This window comes from Giraffa tippelskirchi, chromosome 9, assembly GCF_054371585.1.
Source record: "Giraffa tippelskirchi isolate mGirTip1 chromosome 9, T2T-mGirTip1v1.2.pri, whole genome shotgun sequence".
Lineage (NCBI taxonomy): Eukaryota > Metazoa > Chordata > Mammalia > Artiodactyla > Giraffidae > Giraffa > Giraffa tippelskirchi.
In genome coordinates, this window is record NC_137283.1 from 88,134,756 (window position 1) to 88,149,755 (window position 15,000).

At 36.1% G+C, this 15,000-nt stretch overlaps 1 protein-coding gene and 1 non-coding gene across 3 annotated transcripts in view; one reads left to right on the forward strand and one right to left on the reverse strand.

Annotated features, from left to right (window-relative positions):
- The window catches only part of BCKDHB (branched chain keto acid dehydrogenase E1 subunit beta), a 265,276-nt gene that overhangs the window by 59,303 nt on the left and 190,973 nt on the right, over positions 1-15,000 (forward strand). For both annotated transcript variants that reach the window (XM_081530414.1, XM_081530413.1), the window contains exons 4-6: positions 1,082-1,215; positions 1,438-1,593; positions 4,607-4,715. In XM_081530414.1, the coding sequence (XP_081386540.1) occupies positions 1,082-1,215; positions 1,438-1,593; positions 4,607-4,715 (399 nt within the window). The remainder of the gene's footprint in view (positions 1-1,081; positions 1,216-1,437; positions 1,594-4,606; positions 4,716-15,000) is intronic.
- Positions 7,649-7,721, reverse strand: TRNAE-UUC (transfer RNA glutamic acid (anticodon UUC)). The gene has a single exon. It is a non-coding gene; the product is annotated as a tRNA-Glu (tRNA).

A 15,000-nucleotide genomic window follows, 5' to 3' on the forward strand; every position in this document is an offset into this window, starting at 1 on the left:
GTAAATATTACAACAGTGAACATGGGGGTGCAGATGCATATATCTTTAAAAAAATTTGCTATTGGCTTCTAGCTTAATTCCACCATAGTCTGAGATTGTATTCTGTATGATTTTAATCTTTTGGATGTTGTTGATTGAATATATAGCTTGGTCTGTGGTCAATTGGTGTCCGTATTCTGTGTTTACTTGAAAAGAATTTGTATTCTTAGCTCTTGGGTGCTGTACGTCAGTTAAGTTATGTTTGTTAACCATGTTCAAATATTCAATAGTTTTTACCTTTTTATTTTGATGTGCTTTTTCTGTCAGTGAGACTTGTACATGAAAAGCTCCCACTATATTGGGAATTTTATCTAATTATCCTTTTAATTCTGTTAATTTTTTCTATTTATTTGCAGTTTGTGTTGTTATATGGGACGTCCCAGGTGGCTCAGTAGTAAAGAATCTGCCTGCCAAGCAGGACATGAGGGTTTGATCCCTGGATTGGGAAGATCTCCTGGAGGAGGAAGTGGCAACCCACTCCAGTATTTTTGCCGGGAAGATCCCATGGACAGAGGAGCCTGGTGGGCTACAGTCCATGGGGTTGAAAAAGTCAGACATGACTCAGAGACTGAGCATGCATGTTGCTTATAGGAGTATAAATTTAGAATTATGTCATCCTTATGAATTGAATCCTTTAGCAGTATGAATTTTCCCTCTTTATCTCTGGTAATGCCTTTTCCCTTAAAGTCTACTTTGTTTGCTTTTAATGTAGTAACATCAACTTCTTTTGGTTTAGGTTTTTCGTTGTGTGTATTTTTTTCCTTTTCCTTACATTTATTTTATTTATATTTTTAAGTAGCTGGGTTTTACTTTCTTTTATCCTAGTGTGACAATCTTTCTTTTAATTTAGGACATTTAGGTTAGGTAGTTAATATAATTACTATATTTACATTGAAACCAACCATTGTACTATTTCATTACTGTTTGATTCACGTGTTGCTTGTTTCCTCTACCTCACGGTTATTAACTCAGTGAATTTCCCATTGTATCATGCATCACATTCTCATTTGTCATATGCAGATGACTTTCTTGTCTTTTGCAGGTAAAGATAGAGTTTTTAATACCCCACTGTGTGAACAAGGAATCGTAGGATTTGGAATTGGAATCGCAGTCACTGGTGCTACTGCCATTGCAGAAATTCAGTTTGCAGATTATATTTTCCCTGCTTTTGATCAGGTAAGAAGATTGTATTTTGCCCTAGTGGAGCATCTCTAAGCCAAGTCCGTGAAGTGTGGAACTTTTACCTCCAGTCTCCTGCCCCCTATCTTAGGAACTTTTTGTTACCTTTGAGCTATTTTGTTATGGGCATTTATTTAAAGATCACATAAAATGACTTAAGAAAATAGGTGGGAATAAAAGGACTCATCATGAGATGTCCCTTCTCTCTTTTCCCCTCAGATTGTTAATGAAGCTGCCAAGTATCGCTACCGCTCTGGGGACCTTTTTAATTGTGGAAGCCTCACCATCCGGTCCCCTTGGGGCTGTGTTGGCCACGGGGCTCTCTATCATTCCCAGAGTCCTGAAGCTTTCTTTGCCCACTGCCCAGGAATCAAGGTATTCTCACTTACATACGTTATTTCTCTCCATTTGATGTTTCCATTTTGATTCATTCTATTAGTATTAAGTAATATGCTTATCTAGAGAAAAGCAATCAGAATTTTTGGAATTTATGTGAATTTAATTGTTTTTAAGAAAGAGAGCTTTTATTTCTTTTAGATTAAGCACCCAGCCCAGGTTTATAGACCGTTCTTCTTAAAGTGACACTGGCTTGACCCTGATGTTAATTTCATACACTTCAAAATAATAAGACCGAGAACATAGTTTATCTTCCATCTCTTTCAAAGCGCTCTTTCTTTCTATTTTTTTTGCAATAAAAATCTTTTTTTATCAAAATAGCATATTTACCAAGACATGAAAAATGAAAATGACAAAGTAAGGTATACATTCCTATCAATCTTTGGCACGTTTCACAAATTTGTTCAATAAAAAGGCCATACTTGCAAATTCCATTTGAGCAGAAAGCTCTGTTTCTTTCCTTCTTTCGTGTTTTTAAAATATTTTTATTGGAGTATAGGTGATTTACAATGTTATTAGTTTCAGGTGTACAGCAAAGTGAATTAGTTACACATATACATATATATATCCACTCTTTTTTTTAGATTCTTTTCCCGTATATAGAGCATTACAGAGAATTGAGTAGAGTTCTCTGTGCTGTACAGCAAGTTCTTAATGGTTATCTATTTTCTTAAGAAAAACTTTTTATTTTGTATTGGGGTACAGCCAATTAACAATATTTTGATGTTGTGAACGGCAAAGGAACTCAGCTCTACATATACATGTATCAATTCTACCCCAAACTCCCCTCCCATCCATGCTGCCATATAACATTGAACAGAGTTCCATGTGCTGTACAATACGTTCTTGCTGGTTATCCATTAAAAATACAGCAGTGTGTAAAGCTCTGTTTCTTTCTAATGGAGCTTTCTCACTTAACCGTTGATTCTGGCGAAATTTTAATAAGTCTACTGCTTAGACCATGTTTACCTCGCAGTCAGAGGACTGAGACTTTTGCTTTCAGTCTGTTTCTTACTTTTTCAATCCAGTGACCGAAGCCTTTGTTACCTTGGTGTGTTTTCTAGTCCAGGGTAAGGTAATACTTACTCAGCCATTAATTTTGCAGCCTCTCTCTCTTTTCTAGCCTTCCACAATAATCATAGGTCTTTTGATTAAAAAAATATATATTTTTGCTTATTTTATGTCCTAATTTGTAATAATACTTTCTTTTTTTTTTTCTGAAAAGCTTTCCAGTGAGTCATTATAGAAACTCATAGATATGTCTACCCAGGGCTTTATGCCTGTTTTTCAATAACAGGTGTCATTTGTGGATGTCTGTGTATGTTTTATTGTTTTTTCAACCAGATCAAAGTTGTAAAATGTTGTAGTTAAGTAATGGTTTGCATACTTTTTCAATGTAAGCTGCAAGTGGTAGTTTGGAACAGAAACATTTCAGTCAACTGTTATTTTTGTGCTTGAGCTGAAGATCAATTCACGTTTAATGTCTGTATTTTTAAGACCTTGCTCCCCTCCACATTTTCTGTTTTATTTTATCCTGAATGAGAATATACATATAGTACAAAAGGTTAAAAATAAATGTGAAGAAGGCAGATGAAGAAAAACTAAAATAAGGACGTAAGATAAAGACATGGTGCATTACAATGAGCTATTCATTTAGCAATCTATTTTCAGAAAATAGTGAGATTTGTGCTATTTTATTTTTTAAATAAAAATCCTTCCCTGAAACTGTATAAAAATGATTTTGAAAGTCAAATACATTTTGCTTCAAACAATCTTATTTGAATCTTTGTGATAAATTCAGGTATATTTTGATGATAACTCTTCCTGTGTAACACTTAGGTGTATGCAGTTGTTTAAAAATGATTAAACTGGACAACAGTTTGTGATTTGAGCCAAAGTAGTGTAGAAGTTAAGAACCTGATCAGTCAGAACAGGTGAAAATCCCTGATGTGAAAATCCCTGATGTAGCAAGTGATGTAACCTTGGGCAAGTTACTTGGTTCCTCCTTATGCCTCATTCTTTTAATTTATAAATTGGAGAAAATAATAATTGCTACTTCATGGAATTGCTATGAACAGTAGGTGAATTAATCCACATAGTGAGTTTAGCCCAGTTAACACACTTGCTACCTGCTGCCTTTACTATCACTTTCCTCATTATCAACCTCATTCTTAAGAAGGTCCTGAGCCCTTTCTCCAGCTGGAAGTGTGCAGGATCCACACTATCCTTTTAGTTTTGCAGTGAAGTGAAAAAAAGAAAAAAAGAAATGAAAGTATTAGTTCCTCAGTTGTGTCTGACTCTTCTGACCCCATGAACTGTACCCCACCAGGCTCCTTTGTCCATGGAATTTTCCAGGCAAAAATACTGGAGTGGATTGCCATTCCCTTCTCCAGGGAATCTTCCTGACCCAGGGACTGAACCTGGGTCTCCTGCATTGTAGGCAGATTCTTTACTGTCTGAGCCACCAGGAACTTTTGCAGTAACTACACGTTATATTACCTTGATCATAAAGTTCAGTGGATTATTTTTCCACTTAAGAAGTGAAGGCCAGCTTTATCATGGGAAAAGAGATTTTATTAGCATGTTAAATAAATCTGGAGAAGAGACTTGCATGTCTTTGGAAGCAGCAGCAGAATATTATCAGGAAAGACTTTAGAGGTCAATACAGGAAGGTATTGACAACTTTGCTCTTTTGTTTTGGTGAGTGCTCTTTGTGGTTTCCTTTTATTTTTTAATGTATGTGCAAGTTTAGCTCCTTGAGAAAATAACAATATCTTAATTACCAGAATATGGTGGGCATGTGATAAATATTTGTGGAACAAATGGGATTGTTTTGGACAATATGTAAATTTTATGATTAATAGTAATTAGTCTAAAAATACAAGATGTCTATATTAGTAACAATTGGTTATTTAAATTTTGACCCTTATAAATGAGTTTACCGGGAGACATTTTCACTAAAATTGTCTTTAAAAATAATCTGTTTTTGCAGGTGGTTGTACCCAGAAGCCCTTTCCAGGCCAAGGGACTTCTTTTATCATGCATAGAGGACAAAAATCCTTGTATATTTTTTGAACCTAAAATACTTTACAGGGCAGCAGGTAAAAGTTTCCTTTATTTTATATTTATAAACATCTTTCTGCATTTTTGGGGGCACAGTTCAAAATTAGAATTTTTCTTTAATAAGCTTGATTTGTATTTCCATTTTGGAAAAAGATTCTGATTTCTTCTATACTTAGTTTATCCTCATCTATATATTTTAAGTTAACTTTAGGGGAAATCCTCTAGCTATTTAAATTTTAATTTTGGAAACAAGCAATATGAAGTGGTAGCAAGAATGTAGGGATTATGTTTGGCTACACAGTAGATGTTAAGTGGATGTGAGTTGAATAAAAAGGTGAATGAACTCATTGTTCTAAATAATAAATGCCCGTTTAGCCAAAGTGTGTGTATAGGTCTTCATTTAAATTAGGATTCCTTTGAGAGTGAAATTGTTGTTCAGTCACTCAGTCATGTCTGACTCTATGTGACCCCGTGGACTGCAGCACACCAGGCTTCCCTGTCCTTTACCATCTCCCAGAGCTTGCTCAAACTCATGTCCATTGAGTTGGTGATGCCATCCAAACATCTCATCCTCTGCTGTCCCCTTCTTCTCCTGCCTTCAGTCTTTCCCAGAATCAGGGTCTTTTCCAGTGAGTCAGCTTTTCACATCAGGTGGCCAAAGTATTGGAGCTTCAGTTTTAGCATCGGTCCTTCAAAATGAATATTCAGAGTTGATTTCCATTAGGATTGACTGGCTTGGTCTCCTTGCTCTCCAAGGGACTCGAAAGAGTCTTCTCTAGCACCACAGTTTGAAAGAGAGTGAAGGGGCCACTATTAAGCTGTGACATAAGGTCTACACTGGGATGGGCATCTGAGGCAGATGAAGTGTTTGATCACCCTCCTTCTAGCTCAGAATCATCATTCTGTAAACACTTATCCATGATAGCTACTTTTTCAGCCATAATGGACATTTAATCATCAAACTGTTTATTCTGCCTAAAATGTATTTTGATTTTGAATTTGAGAAACATTGCTTTGGCAAATCATTCTTTTCCTTGAATAGTTAAGCTGAGAAACATTTTGTTTTATGGTGATGTGAATTATGTACATTTAAATACATGTGTAAAGATATTAAGTGTTCAGTTGTACAGATTTGACAGTCTTATGTGTCTACATAACCACTATGTAAAATAAGACTGAAAAATTTTCGTGGCTCCAGGAAGCTCCTTCCTGCCTTCTCTCTGCCAATCCCTTCTCCCTGCCCCAAACTTAGCCACTTTCTAATTGCTTTTAGCACAGATTAGCTGCACACAGTTTTGGGCTTCATATAAACAAATCAGTGCTGTATATATTCTTTTGTGTTTGCCTTCTTTAGCTCAGCAGGATAGTTTTGAGATTCATTCATAATGTTACTTGTATCAGGGGTTTATTCCTTATTGCTGCAGCAGCAGCAGAACTTTTAGGAAAAATAATATAGGGATTATTGTTCTAGGGATTAATTCAGGGAGTCTACTTCTAGGGATTTATTTCAGAGTATACTGATAAAAGTCTGAGAAAATGATACTTTCGTACAAACGGTTCATCACAGCACCATTTATAAGAACAAGGACTGCAAAGAACCTATTTGTCCATCACTAGGGGACTTGGGGTTGGTTGAGTAAATTAAACTGTATCCATTTGATGGATTATACTTCAGATCTCTGTATACTGCTGTGTCAGTCAGGGTCTGGTCAGGCCTCACAATAGTCCCACGGATAAAGTGCCTAAAAGTAGAGTCTCTTTGAACAGGAACAAGAATGGACAGTGACAGCCCCTTCGAGACATCAGATATTAGAATATCATATAGAGAATGTAAAAAAAGTAGGTTTCATATTTTAAAAAGGAGACACTTGAAGATAGAAGTAGTAGACAAGCAAATTTGAATGTCTAGAATGTTGTCTAGAAAAGAGAATTAAAAAATGAAAGAAAAAAATCCCTTCTGATTTAACCAGAAATTACAAACAGATAAAGGAAAAATTAGTAAACTAGAAGATAAGGTAAAAAAAAAAAAAAAATTACCAGAAGGCGTCTAGAGAAACAAAGAGAAGGAGAATAGGAAAGATATTCAGGATGAAGGGAGAATGAGGAGGTCTGAATATATCTAAGGAACAGAGCTGAGTGAGATTCCTAATAATGTTCATGAATAGAATTCTGCTGACAGAGAAATTCCCTGGCATATTTTTGCTACTCTATACAATCAGAACTAGATTGATACAATAAGAAATATTTCAGGGGAGCCTCAGCTGTTACTTATTTTCCCTTCCAGCAGTTATTTTCCCAAATGTGGGGTCATATTTTCTCTTGATTCTTGAAGCATTTAAAAGATACTAGGTCAGGAGTTCCTGAGGAAGCTAAAGTATTTAGCATCTGAAAAAATACAGCTTGCTAACTCCAAGATGAATTTTCCCTTAATGGAGAATTTTTATCTATATATCACTAAATCCTATTCAGAAATGGTTCAGTTATAGAGCATAACAGTTATCCAGGGCTTTGGCTTGAAGCTGTGTGCACAGCCGTCTCCCAGTAGTTAATTTTTCGGCATCTATTGGTCCTTTATTTTTTTGTGGGACATCTTCCCATCGACACTGCTCTTAGTCCATTGCATTTGGTTCTGAAGGAGCTGAACTCCATCATCTCAGGGAATGGGTCTGTGGCTCCAGTCCAGCTATTCTGACTTTTCTGGCACTTTCTGTGTGGAGATGAAGCTGCACTTTCTGTGGGCAATTTGCCTGGGGTGACATGGAACTGCCAGCCATGTCGCTTGGTAAATGATGGTCTCTAGTAGAAGACCGTGAGGTCAAACACATATGTTCACTGTGGGTGGAGAGAAACAGGAACCCAAAGTGAAAGTCCTCGCCATTTCTATTCTTTAGGTTAGTCCCTAAACTTCCCTGAGCTCTTTAAAAAAAAAATTATATTTATTGGCTGTGCTGCATGGCATGTGGAATCTTAGTTCCCTGACCAGGGATTGAACCTGTACCCCCTGCAATGAAAGCACAGAGTCTTAACCACTGGACCACCAGGGAAGTCCCTTGAGTTCTTTATTTCTTAAATCTGAATTTGACTAATGAATTTCCCCCACGTCCTTCTATTTAATCTCATTGTAAATCGAACTGCCTTTGTATTTCAGTCTTCCGTAAACTTTGCTGATAAAAATAGGTAACCTTGACTCATCTAACCTGATAGAGAAAAGATATACTCTTTTAAAATGAAAACATCCCCAGTTGGATTAGCAAAATAAGCCGTGGCCTTTCACTGCTGCTGCTGCTGCTAAGTCGCTTCAGTCGTGTCCGACTCTGTGCGACCCCATGGACGGCAGCTCACCAGGCTCTGCCGTCCCTAGGATTCTCCAGGCAATAATACTGGAGTGGGTTGCCATTTCCTTCTCCAGTGCATGAAAGGGAAAAGTGAAAGTGAAGTTGCTTAGTCGTGTCCGACTCTTAGCGACCCCATGGACTACAGCCTACCAGGCTCCTCCGTCCATGGGATTTTCCAGGCAAGAGTACTGGAGTGGGGTGCCATTGCCTTCTCCGGTGGCCTTTCACAGCTTGATGTAAATGCTACTTTTGTCCTCATGCTAAAACAGGATGCTCATCTGTTTATAATAGTACTTATTTCTTCATAAGGTTGAGATAATCCATGTGTGTGTATTTACTCACTGTTTATGTACTTTTAAAATACTTATATGCTAGACGCAATGCAGTATTGTGTGGGCCAATTGTTAATCCTCACAATAACCTTGCCAGAAATTGTCGCTATTACTACTTTATGCACAAGGAACCTGAGGGTGAAACAACTGCCCAAATCCACACAAACAGGATTCAAATCCAGACAGTCTATCTCTCAAGGTGAGTACTGGGCATATATTCACAGATGGTTCTGTTTAATTGCCACAAAAGCTCTGCCAGGTATATTATCCAGACACTGAAGTTGAGAGAGTTTAAGAAACTTGCTCCCAGAGGAATGAGTGATAGAGTTAGGTTTTAAACCAAGATGTTCTGACCCCAGAGGTGGCTTTTTGTTGAAGAGCTTACCCTATTTTGCATCCACTTAAACACCATTGAGTAGAGGGCATCATTGAAACAATTTGCTTCAGTGTCCTAGTTTCATGCCAAGAAATATGCTATTGAAAAAAAAATGTCCTACAGAATTAAAAGGATTCACTTTTTAATTGAATGGAAATATATGCTCTCAACAGCCATTCATAAGGCTGTGAATCCTTCCTACAGTGTGTGGTCCAAGGTTTGACTGTATACCGACTGCGTTAACTTCTCCATTGGCATAGGATTAATTTGCTTCTTTGAAAGTTATAAAAATTACACGACACAGCCCATTGTTGTCACAGGTGCTCTGCGCTGTCATTAAGGGACTTGGTCTCATGCTCCGAGCTAGAGGCGAAGGCAGCTGAGAAATGTAGTTTTCCTGCATTTCAGGGAGAAGGGGTGGAACTGTTTGTGCCTGTCACAGCTCCTCTGAAACTCCTCGATCCCTCGTTTTTGGACCTAGTCCCCAAATACTGTTCTATATTCAAATATCTGTGCTGTGGTGACTCTCCTGTATGTCTGGTCCACAACATTTAGAAAGGATTTCTTGCAGTTCAGCCCCTAACTTTTTATAGTACCAAGATGAAAAAGAGGTCGGTCATCCATTCTTTAGACAGCAATTTTCTTGAATTTTATTTCTACTTATTTTGAATATACAATAGATATAAAACTTGTACCTTCTAAATCTGGAAAGAAAAAGGAAACAGTGCTTGGGAACACATATTCTAATTATGACATTCAAACTTTTAGAAAACGGCAGAGGGATATTTAGAAGAGGTAGATAAGGAAGAGCCATCTAGACAGTGTGAAAAATGTACAAAATAGTTCTGATTCAAAATTAAAATGGGTCAGTGACATTATCACATGTAAGCATCTTGTGGAGAAGCTGTTCTTGTATGTCTTTTGAACTTTCTGGTTTTATTTAATTGAATAATTCAGGACATCAGTGATACTGAAGTAAATAAGACTTTCATCTCTGATTCTTCCTAGTGTGGAGAAGTAAGACAAAAAAGCTTTTGGCACCTTATTTCCTGAAATCACGCTACCCTTTCAGACAAAAATAGATCATAATGATAGTGAGGATTTTCTTTTCTTCTTTTTTAAGCAAATACACAGATTATATTTGAATTCACACATTCTGAAGAGAAGAAAATTGTTTTAAGTAGTTTTTGAATGGTAGTAGACTTCAAAAATATTTCTGCCAAATACCAGTGTACACAAAAAAGAATTTGTGTTTTCTGTTATAAATTTGTTTTGATTGGCATCATTAAACACATTATTTTTGTGTGGACTAGAACATTTAATACTAAGCATGCTCACTGACAAGAATTAAGTTCCATCCAGTAATGAGAGAAAATTCATTTGTTAGATGTTAGTTTTTAAATTAAAATGATGCATAGAATTTAAAAAAGCAAATAATGTTACCAAAAATAGTAGTTCATTACTTCAGTCTTTAGCAAATTCATGCTTCTTTGTCCACAGGCAATCATTTCTAGTAGTTTCTTGTAATATTTTATATCCTATTTGTATTAATAAATAATATGCTTATACAGCTTTAAAAAATTTTAAGCATTACTATTTAACTTTCTACTAGAATTTAGCCCATCACTTCATGGCAAATAGAAGGGGAGAAAGTGGAATCAGTGATCGATTTTATTTTCTTGGGCTCCAAAATCACTAAGGATGGTGACTGCGGCAATGAAATTTAAAGATGCTTGCTTCTTGGAAGGAAAGCTGTGACAAACCTAGACAGCATATTAAAAAGCAGAAACATCACTTTGCCAGCAAAGGTCTGTATAATCAAAGGTAGAGTTTTTCCAGTACTCAGGTATGGATGTGAGAATTGGACCATAAAGAAGGCTGAGTGCCGAAGAATTGATGTTTTCAAATTACAATGCTGAAGAAGCCTTTTGAGAGTCCCTTGGACTGCAAGGAGATCAAACCAGTCAATCCTAAAGGAAATCAACCCTGAATATTCATTGGAAGGCCTGTTACTGAAGTTCCAATAGTTTCGCCACCTGATGCGAAGAGCTGACTCATTGAAAAAGACCCTAATCTTTCCATCTGGGAAAGATTGAAGGCAAAAGAAGTGGGCAACAGAGGAAGAGATGGTTAGAGAGCATCACTGACTCAGTGAACCTGAGCAAACTCCAGGAGACAGGGAGGACAGAGGAGCCTGGTGTGCTGCAGACCATGGGGTCACAAAGAGCTGGACATGACTTAGTGACTGAGCAACAGCAAAGAACTGAGCCACCTTCTTTCCCCCAGCTCGTGCCATGCCTCCTCTTCAGAGTACCCAAACTTTAAAAAATATCTCTATAGAACTATAGTGTATACTTTTTTAGTGTATATTTATAGTGTATAATTTTTGGTCAGGTCATTATTTAGTGTTTACATTGCTATGACTATATTGGTATGATTCACAGCTGAGCCAAAAAACTGTATTCTTTTATTTCCTCTTTGGTATACAACACTTTGTTTTCTCTGAAAAGTTTTTTTCTCTTCTCTTTTCATTTGCTTGATTTCTCATGTTTCTATGACTAATATAATTCCTACTATCCTCAATGTCATCTTGTTTTTTCATTATGTTCAGACACATTAGGTGGTCAGTCTGGTTCTTCTTTTTCCCGTAGCAACTCTCTTTTTGGAGGCCGTCGATTAATGTGGTTGAGATTGTAGATTTTTGAACCAGACTGCCTGAGTTTGAGATACTGACTCCACTGCTTACCATTTGACCTTTGGCAAGCTATTTAACCTCTCTGTTTTAGTTATCCCAGCTATACAGTGAGGATAATGACGGTACCTATCTCATCAAGCTGATTTAAAGATGAAATGAATAGATTTGAAGATACTAACACAATGAAAGTTCTTAGTCAGTGCTGCTTGTAGTTGATGTAACTCCCAAGGATAACTCAGTTCTATCACTAGTCTCAATATGTGATTAAAAAAAAATCTATTTTTATATCAGCTGCTTTATCTATACATATGAGGGCAGTGATAAAATTTGCTCCATGCAACTTGGAAGTCCAAGAAAGTTCAATTACTCCATCTGAGCTACTTTAGTTTTCTCTTTTTTTCCAATTAAAAAAAATATGTGCCTATTGAAAACAACATGTTTTAATATTTCAGTGCAGACAACATTATAGTTACTTGGTTAGCAATGCCTCACATTGTTTTCTTAAAAGGATTAGTTTTTTCTCGTTATAAAGGTACTTCATGGTCTACTGGCAAGCTTTGATGCTTAACAAACCACTTAAGGGCTTAAATCAACTTTCTGTACTGCTTGTGTACAGGCCAGCAGTGTAGGCTGAACTCACCTGAACAGGTCAGGTTTCAGGTGGGCTCTATAATAGGTCTGTCATCAGTTGCAAGTCAAGTGTGGGTTGAATTTGCTGATGTTAGTTGGACTATCTCGCGTATCCGGAGCTGTGGTTGGTGTGCCTTGGTCTACCTGTCTCATTTTCCAGCAAGCTAGCTCAGACTTGTTCACATGCTGGAAGCAGCTGTCACAGAGAGCAAGCAGAAGCTTGCGAGGCTTTTGAATCCTAGGCTGGGAACTGGCATACTGTCTCTTCCGCTAGAATGTGCTGGCCAAAGCAAGTCACAAGGCCAGCCCCAAGTTCAGGAGAGGGGCAAAGAGATTTCCACATCTCCATGGGAACAACTGCAACATCACATAGCAAAGGGTGTGGATAGATGTTAAAGGATTATGACTATTTTTTAACCTCTTGTATGTTTGTTGAAGCTTCTGAAAAGTACAAGAGCCATGATAAAAGGAGCTCATAAATCCTTCCCCTGACTCCTGTTGATTTTTGTTGTACCTACTGCTAGACTTTTATCTATAACTTTAAACATGTTATTACTGTCAGTGTATTTGTTTTCATTTATTTGATTACAGATGACTTTTTACTTTTCATGTTTTTAGTTTCATGAATTGTTCACATAGATTTCAGTCTTAACCTTGTGAAGTAGCATTTATTGTAAACGTAAGATGAGCAGGAAATGCAGCGAATAGATCGTTATTCTATTTTGTATGAAAAGGCCTTGAACTAGTATTGAAAAGCAAGAAGAATCAGAAGGTTTGCAACTTGAAGTACAAAATTACCTTGAATTTGTTTATATATATTCTGTGATTGAGCTGGTAAGATGAAATATTCATGGACTAGGGCCCAGTAGAATTTTCCTAATACTCTGGCATATTCTTTATACTATTCATTCACTTATGGGGCTGTTTTGGACATTAAACAGATGTCTATTTTTGATCATTGGCTTAATCCAACTGGGTACATTCTCAATGCCTGAGCTTACACTATATATATAAGATCATACTATAAACATTGTTCGGTATTTTGCAAATCTTTTCCCATACATTTACATTTATACGAATATGTGTTATACAGAACATACATATATAAATAATAAAAATAAGTGTGTTATGTGTAACTATTCTAAAATTTGCTTTTCTTCCCAATTTATTTTGGATACATTTTAGTGTCAGTTCACAAAAATTTAGCTGATGTTTAGCTTATAAAGTTTCTTGGAATACACTATAATTTATTTTTTCTCCTATTATGGAGCTTTGAATTGTCTGTAATTCTGCCCGTGCTAAACAATGCTGAAGTAAACATTCCTGAAAGTGAAAGTGAAGCCACTCAGTTGTGTCCGATTCTTTGCGACCCCATGGACTGTAGCCTACCAGGCTCCTCAGTCCATGGAGTTTTCCAGGCAAGAGTGCTGGAGTGGGTTGCCATTTCCTTTTCCAGGGGATCTTCCCTACCCAGGGATTGAACCCGGGTCTCCCACATTGCAGGCAGACGCTTTACCATCTGAGCCACCAGGGAAGCCCTACTTATATATATTTAGGCATACAGAAGGAGAAAATTATAAGCCTGTTTTTTTGTAGTATAAACTTTTTAATCTATATTTCTTAATTTTACTTTTGTTTTCTGTAAGCTTCTTAAATTCTTTGATCAAGTCCTGAGTAATAAATAATTGATGAAGGCAGACACTGCAAATCTCCAAATGGCAACTAATGAAAACTTGGAAGGATCAGGTATTACTGACACCGATACTGTGGGGAGACAAGACTCAATATATAACTATTTATAGACTGAACTAAAAATTGAAAGCTGGAAATTTTTGTAAGACATTTAACTTGGAAATACTAAGAATAAAATGCTTGCATTTTTATTCTCCTGGGTATCAGAATTTAGCCTGTTCTTGTATTTTTAAACTTTCTCTTTCTGTGTTCTTTTATAAAAAGTATCTTTTTAGTCTGTTTATTAGAAGTTCACCTTGTAACAAGTAGATCTCAATTGTTTAATGTTACCTTCTGGGAAATGTCATTATTACATCTGTATGGGCTATACCCATGGCCTGGTTGTCATTGAGAGCAGCATCTATCCTATTATTTGGAAATACATATTTGTTTCCAAAAATGTATTATTTGGAAAATATATAGTTTCTAAGGGTTTTTTTTTTTTTAAGTTGGCAAAAAAATTAGAACTTTTTTCTTCTGTTCTTTGCAGCTTTTCCAAGAATGTGGTTGTTTCTATTTATTAAAACTTTTTATGTTCATGAATAAATTGTGTAGGCATTTCCATTATGTTTGGCACACTTTATTGTTAGGGTTATTACTAGGTGTTTCATTTTGTTGTTGCTGTTATGGGTAGGATATTTTTTCCACTATGTATTTCTAATTGGTTATTATTGGTATATGGAAAAGCTATTGATTTTGTATATTAACGTTGCATTTGGAGACCTTACTCGATTCTCTAATATTTCAGATAATAATAATGTTAATAATATTAATTATCTTAGATGTTCTAGGTAGAAGGTCTTATTCTCCATAGCTAGTGATAATTTTACTTCTTTTTTCCTCCAATAATTGATGAGACAGTTCTTTTTTCTTTATTAGAACTGTCTCATCTTTTAAAAAATTTTTTATTGAAGTATATTTGATATACGATATTATATAAGTTACAGGTATACAATATGCTGATTCACAGTCTCTAAAGCTTATACTCCATTTAAAGTTATAAAATATGGGCCATATTACCTGCATTGTACATTATATCCTTGTAGCTTGTTTTATACAGAATACTTTGTTCTTATTAAATGTTTCATTCTTTCTTAGCTTTGAACTTAATTGGTACTCCATCTCTTATTTTTAGCTTAGAGGACCCTACCTCCCACTTCTCTTTATCAAGAAAGGAAATATAAAAATTCCAATTTGAACCTCACTTTTTAGATATAGTTATCA